This window comes from Tachyglossus aculeatus, chromosome Y3 (assembly GCF_015852505.1).
Source record: "Tachyglossus aculeatus isolate mTacAcu1 chromosome Y3, mTacAcu1.pri, whole genome shotgun sequence".
NCBI lineage: Eukaryota > Metazoa > Chordata > Mammalia > Monotremata > Tachyglossidae > Tachyglossus > Tachyglossus aculeatus.
In genome coordinates this window covers 3254624-3276997 of record NC_052095.1, presented here as the reverse complement: position 1 = coordinate 3276997, position 22374 = coordinate 3254624, and the positions used below count along the sequence as shown (strand labels likewise).

The 22374-nt window shown below is 45.3% G+C and overlaps 1 protein-coding gene across 4 annotated transcripts in view; it reads left to right on the top strand.

Moving 5' to 3' along the window:
• LOC119946751 (far upstream element-binding protein 2-like) overlaps positions 1-14099 on the top strand; it is a 35236-nt gene extending 21137 nt beyond the window's left edge. For all 4 annotated transcript variants that reach the window (XM_038768193.1, XM_038768191.1, XM_038768192.1 and 1 more), the window contains exons 12-19: positions 11678-11778; positions 11981-12125; positions 12251-12411; positions 12501-12610; positions 12835-12923; positions 13011-13211; positions 13356-13433; positions 13539-14099. In XM_038768193.1, the coding sequence (XP_038624121.1) occupies positions 11678-11778; positions 11981-12125; positions 12251-12411; positions 12501-12610; positions 12835-12923; positions 13011-13211; positions 13356-13433; positions 13539-13807 (1154 nt within the window). In that variant the 3' untranslated portion in view covers positions 13808-14099. The remainder of the gene's footprint in view (positions 1-11677; positions 11779-11980; positions 12126-12250; positions 12412-12500; positions 12611-12834; positions 12924-13010; positions 13212-13355; positions 13434-13538) is intronic.
• Positions 14100-22374: the final 8275 nt, after the last annotated feature.

Sequence of the window (22374 nt, the reverse complement as noted above, 5' to 3'; positions counted from 1 at the left end):
CTGTATATCCTAGGCTTTGTTGCTTCTATGATCAGTTGATTGATTGATTGGTACAAAGAGTGGAAGACATTTGGGAAGTTTAGGAGGATTAGGTTGGAGTAGAGCCTTTTGGATTGAGCAAGAAGGTGATCTGTTGATGAGAAGAAGATGTCTAATGGTCAACCAATCAATCAATCAATCAATCAATCAATCGTATTTATTGAGCGCTTACTATGTGCAGAGCACTGTACTAAGCGCTTGGGAAGTACAAATTGGCAGCACATAGAGACAGTCCCTACCCAACAGTGGGCTCACAGTCTAAAAGGGGGAGACAGAGAACAGAACCAAACGTACCAACAAAATAAAATAAATAGGATAGAAATGTACAAGTAAGATAATAAATAAATAAATAAATAGAGTAATAAATATGTACAACCATATATACATATATACAGGTGCTGTGGGGAAGGGAAGGAGGTAAGATGGGGGATGGAGAGGGGGACGAGGGGGAGAGGAAGGAAGGGGCTCAGTCTGGGAAGGCCTCCTGGAGGAGGTGAGCTCTCAGCAGGGCCTTGAAGGGAGGAAGAGAGCTAGCTTGGCGGAGGGGCAGAGGGAGGGCATTCCAGGCCCGGGGGATGACATGGGCCGGGGGTTGACGGCGGGAGAGGCGAGAACGAGGTACAGTGAGGAGATTAGCAGTGGAGGAGCGGAGGGTGCGGGCTGGGCTGGAGAAGGAGTGAAGGGAGGTGAGGTAGGAGGGGGCGAGGTGATGGAGAGCCTTGAAGCCCAGGGTGAGGAGTTTCCGCCTGATGCGCAGATTGATTGGTAGCCACTGGAGATTTTTGAGGAGGGGAGTAATATGCCCAGAGCGTTTCTGGACAAAGATAATCCGGGCAGCAGCATGAAGTATGGATTGAAGTGGAGAGAGACACGAGGATGGGAGATCAGAGAGAAGGCTGGTGCAGTAGTTCAGACGGGATAGGATGAGAGCTTGAATGAGCAGGGTAGCAGTTTGGATGGAGAGGAAAGGGCGGATCTTGGCAATGTTGCGGAGCTGAGACCGGCAGGTTTTGGTGACGGCTTGGATGTGAGGGGTGAATGAGAGAGCGGAGTCGAGGATGACACCAAGGTTGCGGGCTTGTGAGACGGGAAGGATGGTAGTGCCGTCAACAGAGATGGGAAAGTCAGGGAGAGGACAAGGTTTGGGAGGGAAGACAAGGAGCTCAGTCTTCGACATGTTGAGCTTTAGGTGGCGGGCGGACATCCAGATGGAGATGTCCTGAAGGCAGGAGGGGATGCGAGCCTGGAGAGAGGGGGAGAGAGCAGGGGCAGAGATGTAGATCTGGGTGTCATCAGCGTAGAGATGATAGTTGAAGCCGTGGGAGCGAATGAGGTCACCAAGGGAGTGAGTGTAGATTGAGAACAGAAGGGGACCAAGCACTGAACCTTGGGGAACCCCCACAGTAAGAGGATGGGAGGGGGAGGAGGAGCCTGCAAAAGAGACTGAGAAAGAACGACCGGAGAGATAAGAGGAGAACCAGGGGAGGACGGAGTCTGTGAAGCCAAGGTCAGATAGCGTGTTGAGGAGAAGCGGGTGGTCCACAGTGTCATTCCGTATTGTACAATTCAGTGGATTTGGAACACATAATCCCTGCCCTCAAGGAGTTTACAGAGTACTGGGAGATACAGGAAAATAAAGTACAAGAGGGGGAATTGCAGAGTACAAGGATATCAGTCATGGGTATTTATTGAGCACTTACTACGTGCAGGGCACTGTACTAAGTACTTGGGAGAGTATGGAGCAACAGTGTTTGTAGACATTAGGTTCAGTGGGACTGTAAGGGTTGGTGAGTGTTAAAATATAAAAATGCTTAAAGGTGATGTGGGACTGTAAACTCATTACACTTCTGTCTCCCAGTCGCTTAATACAATGCTGTACACACAGTAAGCACTCTGTGCCTCTTGTTTTCTCAACTGTAAAATGGGGATCAAATAGTATTCCCTCCCCTTTAGACTGTGAACAGGGACTCTGTCCAACGTTATTAACTCGTATCTCAGGCTCCCTGTTCCTAACCCTCCTCCATCCCTCACCCCCAATGATCTGGCCTCCTACTTCATTTGTAAAATTAACACCATCAGGACTGAGTTCCCCAAAGTTACCCCTTCCCCTTCTCCATCCCCCAGCTCTCAACCCTCTCCGCTACTCTCCCAACCTTTCCAGCAGTATCTTCAGATGAAATCTCCCCTCTCCTCTCAAGTGCTACTCCATCCACCTTTCATTCATTCATTCCTTCAGTCAGTCAGTCAGTCAGTCAATCAATCAGTCATATTTATTGAGCGCTTACTGTGTGCAGAGCACTGTACTAAGTGCTTGCCTCATTTTATGAAAACTCTCGCCCCTTCCCTCCTCCCCTCCTTAACTTCCATTTTCAACCTCTCATTCTCCACTGGTTCCTTCCCCTCTGCCTTCAAACATGCCCACATCTCCCCCATCCTAAAAAAACCCTCTCTCGATCCCACTGCTCCTTCTAGTTATCACCCTATATCCCTCCTACCCTCCATTTCCAAACTCTTAGAATGAGTCATCTACACCCGCTGCCTCGAATTCCTCAATGCCAACTCTCTCCTTGACCCCCTCCAATCTGGCTTCCATCCCCTACACTCCACCAAAATTACCCTCTCAGAGGTCACCAATGACCTCCTTCTTGCCAAATCCAATGGCTCCTACTCTATCCTAATGCTCCATGACCTCTCAGCTGCCTTTGACATTGTGGACCATCCCCTTCTCCTCAACACACTATTCAACCTTGGCTTCACAGACGCTGTCATCTCCTGGTTCTCCTCTTATCTCTCCGGCCATTCATTCTTAGTCTCCTTTGCGGGCTCCTCCTCCCCCCCCATCCCCTTACTGTAGGGGTTCCTCAGGGGTCAGTTCTTGGTCCCCTTCTGTTCTCTATGTACACTCACTTCCTTGATGAACTCATTCGCTCCCACGGCTTCAACTATCATCTCTACGCTAATGACACCCAAGTCTATATCTCTGCCCCTGCTCTCTCTCCCTCCCTCCAGGCTCGTATCTCCTTCTGTCTTCAGGACATCTCCATCTGGATGTCTTCCCTCCATCTAAAACTGAGTATGTCCAAAACTGAGCTCCTTATCTTCCCTCGCAAACCCTGTCCTCTCCTTAAAACTTTCCCGTCACTGTAGACGCCACTACCATCCTTCCCATCTCACAAGCCCGCAACCTTGATGTAATCTTTGACTCTGCTCTCTGATTCACCCCACATATCCAATCCGTCACCAAAACCTGCCAGTCTCATGTCCAGAACATTGCCAAGATCTGCCCTCTCCTCTCCATCCAAACCACTACCTTGCTGGTTCAATCTCTCATCCTATCCCGACTGGATTACTGCATCAGCCTCCTCTGTGATCTCCCATTCTCCTGTCTCTCCCCCTTTCAGTCTGTACTTCACTCTGCTGTCCGAATTATCTTTGTACAGAAATGCTCTGGGCATGTCACTTTCCTCCTCAGAAATTTCCAGTGGTTGCCTGTCAAACCACGAATCAAGCAAAAACTCCTCACTCTTGGCTTCAAGGCTCTCCATCACCTCACCCCGTCCTACTTCACCTCCCTTCTTTCCTTCTCAACCCAGCCTGCACCTTCCACTCCTCTGACACTAACCTCCTCACTATGCGTTGTTCTTGCCTGTCCCACCATCGCCCTTGGCCCACATCCTTCCCTTGGCCTGGAATGCCCTCCCTCCACACATCTGCTGAACTAGCTCTCTTCCTCGTTTCAAAATCCTACTGAGAACTCACCTTCTCCAGGAGGCCTTTCCAGACTAAGTCCCCTTTTTCCTCACCTCTTCCCCATCTCCCCCCACCGTATCTCCTTCCCTTTCCCTACAGCACTTGTATATATTTGTATAGATTTATTACTGTACTTATTTTACCTGTACATATTTACTATTCAGTTTACTTTGTTAATGATGTGCACATAACTGTAATTTTATTTCTTCTGACGGTTCGGACACCTGTCTATATGTTTTGTTTTCTTGTCTGTCTCCCCCTTCTAGACTGTGAGCCCATTGTTGGGTAGGGACTGACTCTGTATGTTGCTGACTTGTACTTCCCAAGCGCTTAGTACAGTGCTCTGCACACAGTAAGCACTTATAAATATGATTGAATGAATGAATGAATGAGTCTATTGAGTATTTAGAACAGTACTTGATATAAAGTAAGTTCTTAAAATATGATAATAATAATAATAATAAATGTGATTGACTGACTGCCTGGGTTGGAGAGCGGTTCAGAGTACTCCTTAGTTGGCAGGGCAGAATTTTTTTAAGCCATGATCAAATTGCACTCCGATACTTGACCCCAGGAGGAGTTAGGTCCACTTTACCGTTCTTTGGGTAATTTAGCTAACAGGCCAAGTTACACTACCGAGTTGTAACACCGTGCTTGGAAACTGATGTAGTTCTTTTGTGTGATGTCTAATCAGGTGAGATTGAGCCAAAATATACCTTTGCACCCTTCTTAGTTTAGTCCTACCCAGATATTGAAGTATTTTAAATGCCAGTTCATAAGCCAGCGCTAAGACATCAAAGACACTTTCATGATTTCATTCAGATCACAGGTGGCTTAGGTCTCTCCTAATGAGATTTACTAGTGTTACTTTTAATAATAATATTAATTGTGGTATTTGATAAAAGCTTACCATCTGCCAAGCACTGTACTAGTCACTGAGGTAGATTCAAGATCACTAGGTTGGATAATAGTCTGTAAACAGTTTGTAACTGACACATCCCTCACTAAGTGGAAGGGAAAATGTGTACTGAAACCCCATTTTACAGATGATGAAACTAAGGCAAAGGGAAGTTAAGTACTAGCCCAAAGTCACACGGTAGACAAGTGGCAGAGGTGGATTAGGACTCAGGTCTCCTTACTCTCAGGCCCTTGTTCTTTCTATTTAAGCCATGCTGCTTCTCAAATCACTCTTATATATCTTGCCAGATTTTTGTTCTAAAGTCTAGGAAAAATGAGGTGTTGTTTTGGGAAATGCTGATCAGTTAATTCCATTTATGAAGTATCAGTGGTGTGCAGAGCACTGTTCAAAGATTTGAGAGAATACATTACATTAGAAAATTCAATTCTGTTCTCAAAATGGCTAAATTTTATCAGAGTAGACATATCCTAAGGTGTTTGTGGAGACTTAAGCAAGGTAGTTTTGGCTTTATCCTCACTGTGGGCCTGGAGCATGTCTGCTTCCATACTGCTTCCAAACTGTTTCCATACTGATCCAAGCACAGCAACAACATCATTGCTAACCTCCCTGCTTCCTGGGTCTCCCCTTTCCTGTCCATACTTCACTCTGCTTCTCCACATGCCTTCCTACTCCTCAGAAGCCTCTAATCTTGACTGTCCATTTCTTTATCAAACAGAAACTTCATATCATTACATTTAGTGGTAGATTGTAAGCTCCTTAAGGGCAGGAAATTTGTGTAACAATTCTGTTGTATTGTACTCTCCCAAGTGCTTAGTAGAGTACTCTGCACATAGAGCTCAGAAAGTACTGTCCCCTCCTACAGTAACTTATCTTCCAATACCCCAGCCCATACTTTACTCCTCAAACACACACCTGTGCAGTTTACCATGAACTCCTCTCTCCCGGTGTTGACCCCTTGTTCAAATCCTCCTTCTGTCTTGGAACTCTCTCTGCCTTAATATTTATCTGACAGATGAATCAACTGATTGTATTTACAGAACACTCACTGTGTGCAGAACATTATATTAAGGTTTTCAGTGAATATAACAGAGTTGCTAGACACATGCCATGACCATAAGGTGTTTACAACCTAGACCACCTTTCTTCCCACATAAATGACATACTTATTGAGTAAGCCCTTACTGTTGAATTTCTTGGGAGATAGTACAGCAGAGGGTTGATTTAAAAAAAAAGTTTAATGGTATTTGTTAAGCACTTCCTGTGTGCCAGGCACTTTACCAAGTGCTGGGGTAGGTAAAAGATATAAGATTGGACACAGTTACAGATGAGGCACAGAGAAATTAGTTGACTTGTCCACGTAGCAGAATTAGCTAGGATTAGACCCCAGGTTTTCTGACTCCCAACCCAGGCTCTTTCCTGTAGGTCATGTTGCTAAAATGTACTTCTACACTTCCCTGAAATTAAATATACAGAGAAAATAGCGTGTAAAGATATGAACGTGAGTACAAGCACCCAAAGGCTTTTGGGATGTGGAAGTAGTAGGGATGTTTATTAGGCCCCCATTAGGAATTGGGAAATACCAAACAAGCAACACATTCCATTCCACAAGTAGCTCATTTTCTGATGGGGGTAAGGAGACATAAAAATATTAGCAAATAGTATTGATCAAAAAAGAGTTGAAGTGGGAATGGTAGGAGAACAAAAGAAGATATATTCAAGGAAAGTCTCCTACAAGAAACTTGATTTCAGAAGGGCCTTGAAGAAAGGGAAAGCAGTGCTTTCTTAGATGTGAAGCAAGGGATAATTCAGGCAAGAGGGAAAGGAATCATAAGACCATTAGCAAGAGAGATAAGAATGAGGTTGACTTGAAATGAGCAAAGCTGCGATGTCATTCATTCATTCATTCAATCATATTTATTGAGTGCTTACTGTGTGCAGAGCACTGTACTGAGTGCTTGGGAAGTACAAGTTGGCAACATATAGAAACGGTCCTTACCCAACAACGGGCTCACAGTCTAGAAAGGGGAGACGGATAACAAAGCAAAACATGTGGTCAGGTGTCAAGTAATCAGGATAAACAGAAGTAAAGCTAGATGCACATCATTGACAAAATAAATAGAGGAAAAATGGGGCTCAGTCTCGGAAGCCGTCCTGGAGGAGGTGAAGTCTCAGTAGGGCTTTGAAGGGAGAAAGAGATCTAGCTTGGCGGATGTGCTGAGTGAGGGCATTCCAGGCCAGTGGAAGACGTGGGCCGGGGGCAACGGCGGGACAGGCAAGAACGAGGCACAGTGAGGAGGTTAGTGGCAGAGGAGTGGAGGGTGTGGGCTGAGCTGCAGAAGGAGAAAAGGCAGGTGAGGTAAGAGGAGGCGAGGTGATGGACAGCCTTGAAGCCGAGAGTGACGAGTTTTTGCTTGATGAGCAGGTTGACTGGTAGCCACTGGACATTTTTGAGGAGGGGAGTAACATGCCTAGAGCGTTTCTATGCAAAGATGATCCAGGCAGCAGTGTGAAGTATAGACCGAAGTGGGTAGAGACAGGAGGATGAGAGATCAGAGAGGAGGCTGATGCAGTAATCCAGTTGGGATAGGATGAGAGATTGAACCAGCAAGGTAGCAGTTTGGATGGAGAGGAAAGGGCGGATCTTGGAGATGTTGCAGAGGTGAGACCGGCAGGTTTTGGTGACAGATTGGATGTAAGGGGTGAACGAGAGAGCAGAGTTGAGGATGACACCAAGGTTGTGGGCTTGTGAGACGGGAAGAATGGTAGTGCTGTCTGTAGTGACGGGAACGTCAGGGAGAGGGTAGAGTTTGGGTGGGAAGATAAGGAGTTCAGTCTTGGACATATTGAGTTTTAGATGACAGGTAGACATCCAGATGGAGATGTCCTGAAGGCAGGAGGAGATACGAGCCAGGAGGGAGGGAGAGAGAGCAGGGGCAGAGATGTAGATTTGGGTGTCATCACCGTAGAGATGAAAGTTGAAGCCATGGGAGCAACTGAGTTCACCAAGGGAGTGAGTGTACATAGAGAACAGAAGGGGACCAAGAACTGATCCTTGAGGAAACCGTACATTAAGGGGATGGGAGGGGGAGGAGGAACTTGCAAAGGAGACTGAGAATGAACGGCCGGAGAGATAAGAGGAGATCCAGGAGAGGATGGAGTCTGTGAAGCCAAGGTTGGATAGAGTGTTGGGGAGAAGCAGGTGGTCCACAGTGTCGAAGGCAGCTGAGAGGGCGAGGAAGATTAGGATAGAGTAGGAGCCATTGGATTTGACAAGAAGGAGGTCTTTGGTGACCTTTGAGAGGGCAATTTCAGCGGAATGTAGGAGACAGAAGCCAGATTGGAGGGGCTTGAGGAGAGAGTTGGTGTTGAGGAATCCGAGGCAGCAGGTGTAGACGACTCATTCAAGGAGTTTGGAAAGGAATGGTAGGAGAGAGAGAGGGCAATAACTAGAAGGGGAGGAGGGGTCAAGAGAGGGGTTTTTTAGGATGGGGGAGATGTGGGCATGTTTGAAGGCAGTGGGAAAGGAACCAATGGAGAGTGAGCGGTTGAAGGTGGAAGTTAAGGAGGGGAGGAGGGAAAGGGCAAGAGATTTCATAAGATAAGAGGGAATGGGGTCAGAAACACAAGAGGCTGGAGTAGCACTTGAGAGGAGGGAGAAGCTCTCATCTGAGGATACTGCTGGGAAGGATGGGAGGGTAGTGGAGAGGGTTGAGAACAGGGGGGTTGGAGAAGGGGGAGGAGTGAAGGAGGTAGGGTGTGAAGCACTCAGAAACATGGAGTCGAGAGAGTATAGGTATCTGAGAGGTAGTAATGTAGATTTACAGGGGAGAGGAGTGTGAGTGAGGAGGCAGGTGAGAAGGTTATGATCAGAGAGAGGGATTTCAGAGTTGGTGAGGGTGGAGGGAGTCAGTGGTAGGAGATGGTGAGGTGTAGGGTGTGACCAAGTTGGTGAGTGGGCGAAGTGGGGTAGGGCAGGAGGTTGGCAGCGTCAACGCGGGATAGAAGGCGGGCGGCAGAGGAGTCACCTGGGACATCCATGTGGATGTTGAAGTCTCCAAGGATCAAAGTGGGCATGGAAAAGGAGAGAAGGAAGGTGAGAAAGGGGTCAAAATCGCTAAAGAAGTTGGAGGTGGGGCCAGGGGGGTGGTAGATGATGGCCACAAGAATCTGGAGGGTGTGGTAGAGGTGAATAATGTGGGCTTCAAAGGAGGGGAAGGAAAGGGAAGGGGGAGGAGGGATAGTGCAAAAGTGACATTGGGGAGTGAGAAGGAAACCGACACCTCCTCTTCCGGTGAGTCTGTGGGAGTGGGAGAAGAAGAGGCCACCAGTGGAAAGAGCAGCAGAAGAGACTGTGTCGTCTGGAGACAGCCATGTTTCAGTTAGGGTGAGGAGGAGAAGTGAGCTGGAAAGGAATAGGTCCAGGATGAAAGGGAGCTTACCTATAATGGAGCGGGAGTTCCAAAGGCCACACTTGGCAGGAGCTGTGGAGGGAGGGGAGGGAAGGGGAAGGGTGTGAGGGGTGGGAAGGGTTTGGAATGGGGTGAGTTGGTGGGGGCCTGGGCAGGGAGGGTGGGAAGAGGGGTGGCGATGAGAAAGGAGAACTGGGATGGGGTGGGGGCAGGGAGGAGGGGAGTGAGGGGGCTGAGAGGGAGGAGTTGAGGGTTGGCGCTTTTACAGAGGGATCCTGGGGAGGTGGGGAGGGGAAAGGGTGGGAAAGAGTTGGGTGGGAGAAGGGAAGGGGCAGGTAAGGAATGGGAATGGCAGTTGGGAGCAGGAGAACTGATAGTTCATGGTAAGGTCAGCAAGGTAAATGACAGCACAGTGGGAGGTTAATTAAAATGAAGTAATAATAACAGTAGCAATGATATAAGTAGGTGATGACATCACAGAGGGTAGTTAAACAGGAACGCAGATAAGTAGTGTAGAGAGCGGATGGAATGCCTTATAGTTGATATTGGGGAATTTCCCTTAGTCGGAAGGTGAATGAGCTATTTCTGGAGGTTTCTGGGAATTAGGGAGACATCTGCAACGCAATGATGTAAAGGAATGAAATTTGGACTGGAGAAAGGAGAGGAGAAGCCATAGGCAGGGAGATCAGTTAAGAAGTTGATGTGATAGCCAAGTTGCGATATAAGTACTTAGACCAATGTGGTATTAGTTTGGGTCTGTCAAGAGGGCAGGGAGGTTTAAGATGGATTAGAGTATTAGAGTCCATTTGATTTGAGCTGCAGCATAGCCTAGTGGAAAGAGCATGAGCCTGGGAGTTAGAGAACCTCAGTTCAAATCCCAGCTTTGCCACTCATTACTTAACTTCTCTGTGCCTCATTTACCTCAGTCTTGGGTTAAAACTGTGAGCCCCTTGTGGGACATGGATTGGTGCCAACCTGACTGTACTGTATCTACCGTATTTTTAGTACAGTGCCTGGCCCTTAATAAGGGCTTAACAAATATGATTAAAAAATACCATTAAGAAATAAAAGGAAATTATTGATGACAGTGGAGAGAACAGTGGAGACAGTGGTGCCAGAACAAAGTAGGCAAAGCTAGACTTTATAAGAAGGGGAGGTAATGTATGGTATGGTATGTTTGTATGTATGTATGGTAAGGTATGTAAGGTGTTTGAGGATCTTGGTCAGGAATGGGTCTAAGGACATGAGAAAGTAGTTGGAGGGTACTGTGGTGTCCAAAGAACATTTTTTCAGCTAGGGTAGACGTGGTCATGTTTGAAGTTAGAAAGGAGCCATCAACAGAAAGTGAATAATTTAAATATGGGGTCTGGGAAGGAAAAAGAGTAGTGTTTTTGAAAGTGGTTGATGCTGGTTAGAGTTTTCTAGAAAGAATCTTGGCCATGGGTTGTTTTGAGTGGACATAATATGATTTGTATCTACTAGCATTATCAGTAGGTCTTCCTGATCCATATGAAACAAAAGTTCATAATAATCACCGGTCTCTGCCCTTCAGAACCTATTCTCTAAAATAGATTCATTCATTCAGTCAGTCATATTTATTGAACGCTTACTGTGTGCAGAGCACTGTACCAAGCACTTGGAAAGTACAATTCAGCAACAAATAGAGACAATCCGTGCCCACAATGGGCTCATAGTCTTCTGGCGGGGGTGGTGGGGGGCGGGGAGACAGACATCAAAACAAGAAAACAGGTAAAAATAGCATTAATTTAAATGAATAGAATTGTAGATATATATACACATCATTAACAAAAAGAACTGTAAATATGTACATATATATACACAAGTGCTGTGGGGCAGGGAGGGAGGTAGAGCAGAGGGAGTGAGTGGGGGTGATGGGGAGCGAAAGGGGAGCAGAGGAAAAGGGGGGCTTAGTTCCGGAAGACCTCCAGGAGGAGGTGAGCTTTCAGTAGGGCTTTGAAGCGGGGAAGGGTGCTAGTGTGGTGGAATTGAGGAGGGATGGCATTCCAGGCCAGAGGTCAACGGTGGGACAGGCAAGAACGAGGCACAGTGAGGAGGTTAGAGGCAGAGGAGTAGAGAGTGTGAGCTGGGCTGTAGAAGGAGCTAAGGCAGGGGAGGTAGGAGTGGCAAGGTAATGGAGAGCCTTAAAACCAATAGTGAGGAGTTTTTGCTTGATTTAAGGTTGATAGGCCACTACTGGAGATTTTTGAGGAGGGTTCCCAGGACGATTCTGTAGAAAGGTAATCTGGGCAAGCAAAGTGAAGTATAGATTGAAGTCGGGGGAGACAGGAGGTTGGGAGATCAGAGAGGATGCTGATGCAGTAATCCGGTTGAGATACGATGAGTGATTGTACTAAGATGGTAGTGGTTTGGATGGAGAGGAAAAGGCAGATCTTGGTGACGTTGTGAAGGTGAGATGGGCAGGTTTTGGTGACTGATTGGATATGTGGGGTGAATTAGAGAGTGGAGTCAAGGATGACACCAACTAAACTAGCAAACTAAAAAAACTCCACTGAATGTTTGCTACATATGGTGGTTTCAGATGATGGGACAGGCCCTGAAAAGATTGCCCACATCATGGGACCCCCAGACCGCTGTGAGCATGCTGCCAGAATCATCAATGATCTTCTCCAGAGCCTGCGGGTAGGTTTACAGGACACCGTACAAGTTCATTGCTGATACTGTAGAACTAGAAAGCTTTAAACTTAAAGAATTAGACTTGCCTGCCCCTCTGGCTTCTCTAAAATATGACAACTTGCAGATTTTATCAATATGTGTTTGCAACTCTTAATATTGGATTGCAGTTTTGTCTCAGAATTTCACTTTGCCTCCTAATCTTTTCCAGAGTGGCCACCCAGGTCCTCTGGGGGGTCCTGGCATGCCTCCAGGAAGCAGGGGTAGGGGCAGAGGCCACGGAAATTGGGGTCCACCTGGGGGTGAGATGACTTTTTCTATCCCCACCCACAAATGTGGATTAGTGATTGGACGAGGTAAGTTTCAGGCCTTGGTTTGCCTGCTACACTTTGCTTCATATTCTTTCCTATTGCCACACCCACATTCCTCTTTTCCTAACCTAGATAATTTAGAGCTTTTACTCCTTCTCCTTCCTTCTCAGGTGGGGAGAACGTGAAAGCTGTAAACCAGCAAACAGGTGCTTTTGTAGAGATATCCCGGCAGCTTCCTCCGAATGGTGACCCAAACTTTAAGTTGTTTATTATCCGGGGCTCCCCACAGCAAATTGATCATGCCAAGCAGCTCATTGAGGAAAAGATTGAGGTAGGCTGTAAAGGGACAGTCACCAGAAAGATTATCTTGGACTGGTGCAGGAGTATAAATTGTTAACTTCAAAACTTTCTCTACTCCAGGGTCCTCTGTGCCCTGTAGGACCTGGACCTGGAGGACCAGGTCCTGCTGGCCCCATGGCACCTTTCAATCCAGGACCATTCAACCAAGGTCCACCTGGAGCTCCTCCTCAGTGAGTATCATCTTCAGGTGCATTGTTGGGCAAGAAGAACCTATCAAAATGGAATTTTTCTATTAAAGCAGCAATTTTTAAAATGTTCAGGCACTTATTTCCTTTTCATGTTTTGTTTCAGAGAGGCTTGATGCTTCTAGGTTTTTTTTTGCCTTTTCTGGAGAAGTTCTCTTCAGTTCTAGTCTCTTTTCTCCTGAATTTTTGTCCCTTTTCCTGTTTTGTAGTGCTGGGGGTCCTCCCCCACATCAGTATCCACCCCAGGGTTGGGGGAGCAGTTACTCACAGTGGCAGCCACCTGCTCCTCATGACCCAAGTAAGTAATGGACCAGAAATAAGGAACTCAGAACTCAGGTGATCTGTGGGCTAAACTCTACCTGTTTTCTGTGCCTCACTTTTTTAGATAAAGTAACAACTACAACAGCTGATCCCAACACAGCTTGGGCTGCATACTACTCACATTACTACCAACAACCCCCTGTTCCCATCCAAGGCTCAGTGCCAACTCCCACAGCTCCACCATCGCAGGGGGAACCACCTCAACCCCCACCTACTGGACAGTCAGACTATACTAAGGCTTGGGAAGAGTATTACAAAAAAATAGGTAAGTTGGGAAAAAGTGCTAAAGGTATTGGGGGAAATTTTTAAACTTATAAGTGGGAGAGGAGCCAGCAGTGACTAGGAAAATGGGAAGTTCACAGGCAACACTTACTTGTTCCATAAATGGGTGCCCCATTTACCTTTTTAGGCCAGCAGCCCCAGCAGCCTGGTGCTCCCCCACCACAGGATTATACAAAAGCCTGGGAGGAGTACTACAAGAAACAAGGTAAGCTAGCCAAGGAGGGTTATATGGGTGCACAGTGAGTCTTGTGGAGAAAGGTCTGGGTGCTGTGAAATTTAATTTTGCATTTCCTCTTACTCCTTACTCTAGCACAAGTGGTCACTGGTGGAGGACCCGGAGTACCACCTGGCTCACAGCCAGACTATAGTGCTGCTTGGGCTGAATATTATAGACAACAAGCTGCTTACTATGGACAAAATTCTGGTCCTGGTGCCCCCCAACCACCACCTGTACAACCAGGACAGCAGGCAAGTGGCAATTGCCACCCACCCCCACCTTTTTCTTTCCAACCCCCTGCCACTGTTCACCCTGCCTTGAGTGGCACTGGCAATCCCTTCCCCTGTGGGGTGTGTCCTTGATGCCAGCTGCAAGGACCATGTGCATGGAGGCTTCCAGGTGTCCCCATAGATGGGTTTTTATGCACTGGGTCCAGAGTTAAAGGAAGAGCCCTCTCTCACCAGCCTGTTTGTTCCTTTGTATTGCTGTTGTAATTTTGGGGAGAGCACAATAAAGTTGATTTTTTGAAGTTGTGGGTTGGTCTTTGGGAAAGCAAGTACTTGGGTGAGTTTGGTTGCTGTTCTGGCCATTAACTCACTGTCTTTCTCATTATCTCATCTCTCTAAATCTGATAATAAAAAAGCTTTTTGGAAAGGGTTTCACTCCTTTTGTTGCTTTTCATAATGGCCCTTTGCTTTCCCCCATTTTCAAGAAGATGTGCATGTTCACTAATATCAGTGAGAAAAGGAAGTTCATGGAATGAACAAAACATCTAAAACTACTCTTCCATGGTTCCTGCTTCTTTCCCTTTTTCTCTCAGAAGACTTGACCACTTCCATTTTCTTGCACCTCTTGTCTTCTTCTTGGGTGTGAAAAGAAGATAATAATTAGCCTCAATACCTACCTCACAGGGATGTTGTGGGGACACAATGAATTAAATGTTTTGTTAAGTATTGGGGTCTGTCCTTGCTAGTAAAAGACCCTGCCACAGCTGCCCACTCTTCCAGTCCATTATCATTCTCCTGCCCAGTCAAGGAAACAGAATTACCTTGAAAACAAATAAAATGGTCGTTTGTATAAGGAGCTGAACTACAATCTCTAAACCTGTAACTTATCTTACATTTGTAAAAGGGAGAAGGGAAGTTTGTGCCTTTTCTCCTACTTGCCCACTTCACTGCATTCTGAACTGTTTCAACCCCATTCTTTTGACCCTTATAGCCCTCCCCTAGTCTTTATCTCTCTTCTGGAAGTGATCAATCGACCAATTCCTACTTATTCCCTCTCCACAGGCTCAGTGAAACAAATGAATGAGAACTTCCTCATCTGTGAAAGTTTTCCTTATTTTCTTTTCTCCCTTTCTGCCTCCCTTCCTTCCTTCCCTCCATCCCTCCCTTCCTCCTTCCGCAGCTGTACAAAGGGAGAATATGAAAGGAGAGCAAGTTTGGGTTGGGCAACATCATTTTGCCTTTCTTTTTCTTCCTTCCTTACTCTCTTGAAGACCAAGAACTTCCTTATTCAGTTATAGAAAAGAATGAGAAATAAAAATCTCTGCCAAAAAATTTAAAATAAAATGATTAGCCTTCATGAAACTGCCTGTTTTTCAGGGTGATGTGTTTATTTTTCTCTTTTTTTGTGCTATTTGTTAAGCAGTTACTATGTGCTAGACACTGTACTGTGTTTTTTAAAAAAATATAAAAGGCCTTTCTTGCCTTTCTTAAGCACTTACTGTAGTCCAGGCTTGCTCTGAAGTGCTGAAGAAGATACAAGATGATCAGTTTGGACCTAGTGCCTGTCCCACATGGGACTCTTCAGGCGTAATCCCCATTTTACAGATGAAGTAACTGAGGTACATAGTCTGTGCCCATAGTCACACAGCAGACAAGTGGCAGAGCTGGGATTAGATTCCAGATTAGGTCCTCTGACTCCAAGAGTAATGCTCTTTCCACTAGGCCACTATCCTTCTCATCACTACTGTTCATGAGCAGTGTCTTAGTTCTTGGTTATTAGTTATTTATGGAATTCTTCAAATGAGAAAACATTAGTTGGAGTTGGAATAGTCCTTGAATTAAAATTTTAAAATTTGAATCTAAACAGTAAAGCCTCAGTTTTTCCCCTGCTTTGCTTGCTTCGTTTTGGTTTCCCTGCAACACTTCCTCCTTTTTATTCATGGGCTGTGTGTTACAGTACATCTGTTTGCAGAGGCAGTTGGAACTGAAAACAAAATGAAAAAAATGTTTGTTGTTTTTTAACTTTTCACTCCTTTTTTTAAGTCACAAAACTATTAAACAAACAAACCCCTTCTAAATCCACGGAGCACTATCTGTGTTAAGGATTTAAAAGAGGTTATTTGCTCAGTTAAAATGCTATACAAATATTTTAGTGATGAAGGAAAATATGAGTTTTTGTGTCCTTTCTGGTGAATAAAAGGTTTTGTTCAGTGAAAATCCTGGACACAGTAGTATTTTGGGGCACAAGGATGGTAAATGAGGTCAAGTAGTTATTGTGCACTTAAAACAGAGCAGATCACCTCCAGTGTTTCCCTCAAGTTTCACTGAGAAGCAGCATGGCTCAGTGGAAAGAGCATGGGCTTTGGGAGCCAGACATCATGGGTTCTAATCCTGGCTCCACCACTTGTCAGCTGTGTGACTTTGGGCAGTCACTTAACTTCTGTGTGCCTCAGCTACCTCATCAGTAAAATGGGGATTAAGACTACATGGGACAACCTGATCACCTTGTATCCACCCCTAGCGCTTAGTATAGTGCTTTGCACATAGTAAATGCTTAACAAATACTGTCATTATTATTATTATTAGGAACTAGACTTAGACCAGCCTCTAGAATTTGTGGAAATAATTACCTCAATAATTTAATCAATTAATGATATTTATTGATTAACTTTATGCAGAGCACTATACTAAGCATTTGGGAAAGTTCAGGGTAACAGAATTGGTGAGTATGTTCATTGCCCATAACAAGTTTACAGTCTAGAGGGGGAGGCAGACATGAATAGTGTCAAAACTGTCAGAATAAATAGACTTATAGCTATATGCACATCATTAGTAAAATAGAGTTGCAAATATGTACAAATATATACAAATGCTGTGGGGAAGGGAAAGGAGGTAGGGCTGGGGGGCAGTGGGGAGGGGAGGGGGAGAGGAAAAGGGCTCAGTGGCAGTGTGGAGGGGAGGAGGAGAGGAAAAAGGGGCTCAGTCTGGGAAGGCCTTCTGGAGGAGGTGAGCTCTAAGGCTTTGAAGGGAGGAAGCTAGTTTGGCAGATGTGGAGGGAGGGCATTCCAGGCCAGGGGAAGGACGTGGGCCAGGGGTCAATGGCGGGACAGGCAAGAACAAGGCTTAACGAGGAGGTAGCGGCAGAGGAGCGGAGGGTGTGGGCTGGGCTGTAGAAGGAGAGAAGGGAGGTGAGGTAGGAGGGGGCAAGGTGATGGCAACCTTATAGCCGAGGGTGAGGAGTTTTTGCTTGATTCATAGGTGACAGGCAACTACTGGAGATTATTGAGGAGGGGAGTGACATGCCCAGAGCACTTATGTACAAAGATAATCCAGGCAACAGAGTGAAGTATAGACCGAAGTGGGGAGAGACAGGAGGATGGGAGATCAGAAAGGAGGCTGATGCGGTAATCCAGTTGGGATAGGATGAGAGATTGATCCAGCGAGGTAGAGGTTCTGATGGAAAGGAAAGGGCAGATCTTGGCAACGTTGTGGAGGTGAGACCAGCAGGTTTTGGTGACAGATTGGATGTGTGGGGTGAATGAGAGCACGGAGTCAAGGATGACACCAAGGTTGTGGGCTTGTGAGACGGGAAGGATGGTAGTACCATCTACAGTGACAGGAAAGTCAGGGAGAGGACAGGGTTTGGGAGGGAAGATAGCTCAATAGCTCAGTCTTGGACATGTTAAGTTTTAGGTGGCGGACAAATATCCAGATGGAGATGTCCTGAAGGCAGAAGGAGATACGAGCCTGGAGGGAGGGACAGAAGGGGTGGAGATATAGATTTGGGTGTCATCAGCATAGAGAAGATAGTTATAGACATGGGAGCAAATGAGTTCACCAAGGGAGTGAGTATAGATAGAGAACAGAAGGGAACCAAGAATTGACCCATGATGAACCCCTACAATAATGGGATGGGAGGGGGAGGAGGAGCCTGCGAAAGAGACTGAGAATGAACTCCATCACCTCCTGGAGTTGCAAGAGGTCTGTTTCCCCCCTCTAGACTGTGATCCCATTATTGGGTAAGGACTGTCTGTATGTTGCTGACTTGTACTTCCCAAGCGCTTAGTACAGTGTTCTGCATACAGTAAGCCCTCAATAAATACAACTGAATGAATGAATGAATGAATAAGTATAACAATTTACAATATATATAAAGTATATATATACAGACACATGAACACACAAGTGCTGAGAGGGTTGGGCTGTGGCAACTATCAAATATGCAAAGGTCAAAGATCCGTAGGTCCCTCTTCATCTAGCAGTGTTATTTGGAAGCTGCAATGGTTTTTGCAGGCCATCCTGAATCTCACTCCAAGGTTCCTTGGGTAAACCTTGAGAGATTATGTGCTCTTACTTGAAGTTCCTCAAATCTGTGCAGGATAGAAAGAAAGCCTTATTCCCAACTCAAGAAGAATCACTTCCCAGTGGCTGAGAGAACAATAGCTAAACAGATCTAGTAATTGGGAAATTAAGGACTGACTTTGCCATTGTCCCTTGTAATCAAAAGTCATTGAGATTAAACTGCATTTGAGGAGAAGTTTGTCTATTTTAATGACTACCTTTAATTGTTTCTCATTTCTTTCCTTGGGAAGTTATCTGCTAGGCTCCCAGTTTAGATTTACTTCTTAATTTCCCACTTATTCCACTAACCATCAAATAGAGGCGGAAACCTAGCCTTTTTAACAGTTTTTTGGGTTTTGAGCAAACTTGACTGACAAGTATATTCTGTTGGTTTATCCAGAGAAAGATTAGGAAGTGATGTGTAAATGGAAAGATGTAAGGAACCAGCTAAATTTGGTAGGGTAGAAGTGAGAATCTTCCCATTACTAGGTCACACTAACATTGCTCTCTGTGACTTTTGATTCATAGAAAGGACTAGGCTTGAGTTCCTTGAATGTCTCCTGTCTCCTGAAGTCCCTTATTTCCTTCCATCTTCAATTGCAGCTTTTTGACTTCTTCTCACCAGAGTAAGTGAAAAAGTGATTGGGATGTGGAGATTTGATGAAATTTTTTTCCATCTTTTTAAAACAGGCAAGAGTTTGTATACTAGGACTGGGTATGGCTCAATTTCAAGCTTTTGAGGACAGAAATAATAGGCAAATAGAAATAATAAGCAATGATTTATTTTAAAGGTGTGCCAGGAAATAGAAAAGGTAGAGTAGAAAACTGATTGAGCCACTTCATGGTGATCTGCCCAGTCCCCTGGCTGTCCATGTGACAGCAATTAATAAATGCTGGTCCATGAAGAGAATCAAGTACGTTGATGTGAGAAGAGTAACCGTGAATAATGTTGCAGGAAGCAAAGGGTGTTATATCCTATAGGGCCTTAAACTATTTCCCAGCTATTATTATTGTTATTATCATTGTTAACAATAATAATAATAATAATTGCATTTATTGAGCAGTTACTGCATGCAAGCACTGTTCTAAACACTTGGAGGAGTACAGTATAACAACAGACACATTCCCTGCTCACAAAAAACTCACAGTCTACAGGGGGAAACAGACAATATAAATAACAGATGTATACATATGTGTTATGAGGAAGGGAGAGAGTATGAGTGAAGGAGCAAATGGGAAAAGAGGAAGGCTCAGTCAGGGAAGGTTTCCTGAAGGAGATGTGCTTTCAATAAGGCTTTGAAATGGGAGAAAGCAATTGTCTGTCTGATATGAGGGGGAGAGGGCATTCAATGCAAGAGGTCAGTGTCAAGACAGATGAGATGGAGGTACAGTGAGAAGGTTAGCACCAGGGGAACGATGTTTGAGGGCTGGGTTGTAGGAGAGCAGCAAAGTGTATATTATATTCACTATACTGCCTTCCACCCGCTAATAGATGGGGTTCTTCAAGTTCAGTTTTGGGTCCCCTTTTATTCTCCATCTACACCCGCTCCTTTGGAGAACTCGTTCACTCCTGTGGCTTCAACTACTGTCTTTATACGTATTATTCCCAAATCTACATCTCTATTCCTGACCTCTTTCTCTCCAATCTCACATTTCCTCTTGTCTTTGGGATACCTCTAACTGGATGTCCCATTGACACTTCAAACTAAATATGTCCAAATGGAACTCATCTCACCAAACTCTGTCCTCTCACTGTCTTTTCTGTCACTGTGATAGACAGTATCACTACTCTCCCTACTGCACAGTGCTTTACCCTTGGTGTTTTCCTCGACTCGTCTCTCCTTTAGGGACCATGTCTAGAAACTCTGTTATATTATACTCTCCCAAGTGTACAGTACAATGCTCTGCACGCAATAAGTAGTTTAATGGGGAAATCTCGGGCCCAGAAGTCAGAACTATCTGACTTATACTGGTGGGTCTTGCTGTGTAACATTTAGGGAAGTTAATTTCTCTGTGCCTCAGTTTCCTCAATTGTAAATTAGGATATCTGTTTGCCCTCCTACTCAGACAGTGAGCCCGTTGGGGGAGAGGGATTATGCCTGACCTAATTAATTTGTATCTACCCTAGCACTCAGAACAGTTTGACTGATAATAAATGTGTATCATACTATTAAAAAATGCTCAATTAATACAATTGATTGATTCCACTCCCATAGTCAAACTGTCATCAAAATCTGTTTTTCTAACTTAGCAACACTGCTCATTTACATTATCTAACGATTACACACCCTGCCTTCAAAGCCTTATTGAAGGCATATCTCCTCCAAAGAGGCCTTCCCTAACTAAGCCCCTCCTATCTTCTTCTCCCACTCCCTTATGCTTTGCTCTGACTTGCTTCCTCATTCCCCCTCCCAGCCCCACAGCATTTATGTAGATTACCTTGAGTGGTGAAATTTTGGTGAGATAACCTGTATGGGAAAAATGCCCTAAGGCTTCTGAGAACTCTACCTGCCCTAATCTTAAAAGGGTTAGGTCAGACTAGAACCCCAGTAAGAGGAGGACTATGGTGAGTTTGGTCTCAGAAAGACTGGAAACTGGATTGTTTTAGGTCAAGAATTGAGTTAGTTAAGGGGAGGTGTTGGCAGTTAATATATCAAGAGGCACAACCCTCATAGATGGACAAGCCATTCATTCATTCAATCGTTTTTATTGAGGGCTTACTGTGTGTAGAGCACTGTACTAAGCACTTGGGAAGTACAAGTTGGCAACATGTAGAGACGGTCCCTACCCAACAGTGGGCTCACAGTCTAGAAGGGGGAGACAGAGAACAAAACAAACCATATTAACGAAATAAAATAAGTAGAATAAATATGTACAAGTAAAATAAATAAATAAATAGGGTAATAAATACATATGAACATATATACATATAAACATGTGCTGTGGGGAAGGGAAGGAGGTAAGGTGGGGGGATGGAGGGGGAGAGGAAGGAGGAGGCTCAGTCTGGGAAGGCCTCCTGGGGGAGGTGAGCTCTCAGTAAGGCCTTGAAGGGAGGAAGAGAGCTAGCTTGGCGGATGTGGGGAGGGAGGGCATTCCAGGCCAGGGGGATGATGTGGGCTGGGGGTCGACGGTGGGACAGGCGAGAACGAGGCACGGTGAGGAGATTAGCGGGCGAGGAGAGGAGGGTGTGGGCTGGGCTGTAGAAGGAGAGAAGGGAGGTGAGGTAGGAGGGGGCGAGGTGATGGACAGCCTTGAAGCCAAGGGTGAGGAGTTTAAGCAACAAACCAAAAACATTAATATGGCTATGAATTGGATATTACAAAAAAATGCCTTTACCCAGAATATCAAGTGGTTATTTCTGAGTCAGGGGAAGCAGTCAGTCATGGTGCTTCCCATGGTTATGGTGGAGGAGTCTGGCAGATAACAGGTATTCCTGGGCTGAGTTGAATGTGGCAGTAAGCAAGAGGTAGCAGGAACTGGGGATAAAGGCTCTGTTGCTGCCAAAAGTATTGAAGCCATGGCATACTATAACCTAACTTGGTGGTAGAATAATAAAAATGTAATGAGCTGCACACTAAGCAGTGAAATACCCGTCTAGATTATAAGCTTGTTATGGGTAGGGAATGTGTCTACTAATTTTGTTGTACTGTACTCTCCTAAATGCTCTGCACATCATCAGCACTCAGTAAATATGATTGATTGATTAACTGATTGACAAGAGCCACTGCATGTTGCTACCATTGGTCAGCTTTGGAAATAGCTTGTTAAAGGAGTTTGGAAAGAGTTTGAGTAGTAGTATGACAGTGTAAAGAGCTTGGGGCCTGTAAATCAGAAGGGCCTGGGTTCTAATCCTGGCTCTACCACTTGTCTGCTGTGTGACCTTGGCCAAGTCACTTAAATTATCTGTGCCTCAGTTACCTCATCTGTAAAATGGGGACTAAGACTGTGAACCCCCTGTGGGACAGAGACTATGTCCAACCTGGTTAACTTGTTTCTACTCCAGTGATTAGTACAGTGCCTAACACAAATACCATAACAAATACAATTTTTTTTTAAGAAGTGGCAGAACTGGGGTTAAAACCAGGTCCTCTGACTCCCTGGCCTATGCCTTTATGCTGTTTCCTAAGAGTGAAGATTGTGGGTTTGTGAGACAGCAAAGATAATGGTATTGTCACCTCCTCCAGGAGGCCTTCGCAGACTGAGCCCCTTCCTTCCTCTCCCCCTCGTCCCGCCTCCATCCCCCCCATCTTACCTCCTTCCCTTCCCCACAGCACCTGTATATATGTATATATGTTTGTACATATTTATTACTCTATTTATTTATTTATTTATTTTATTTGTACATAGCTATCCTATTTATT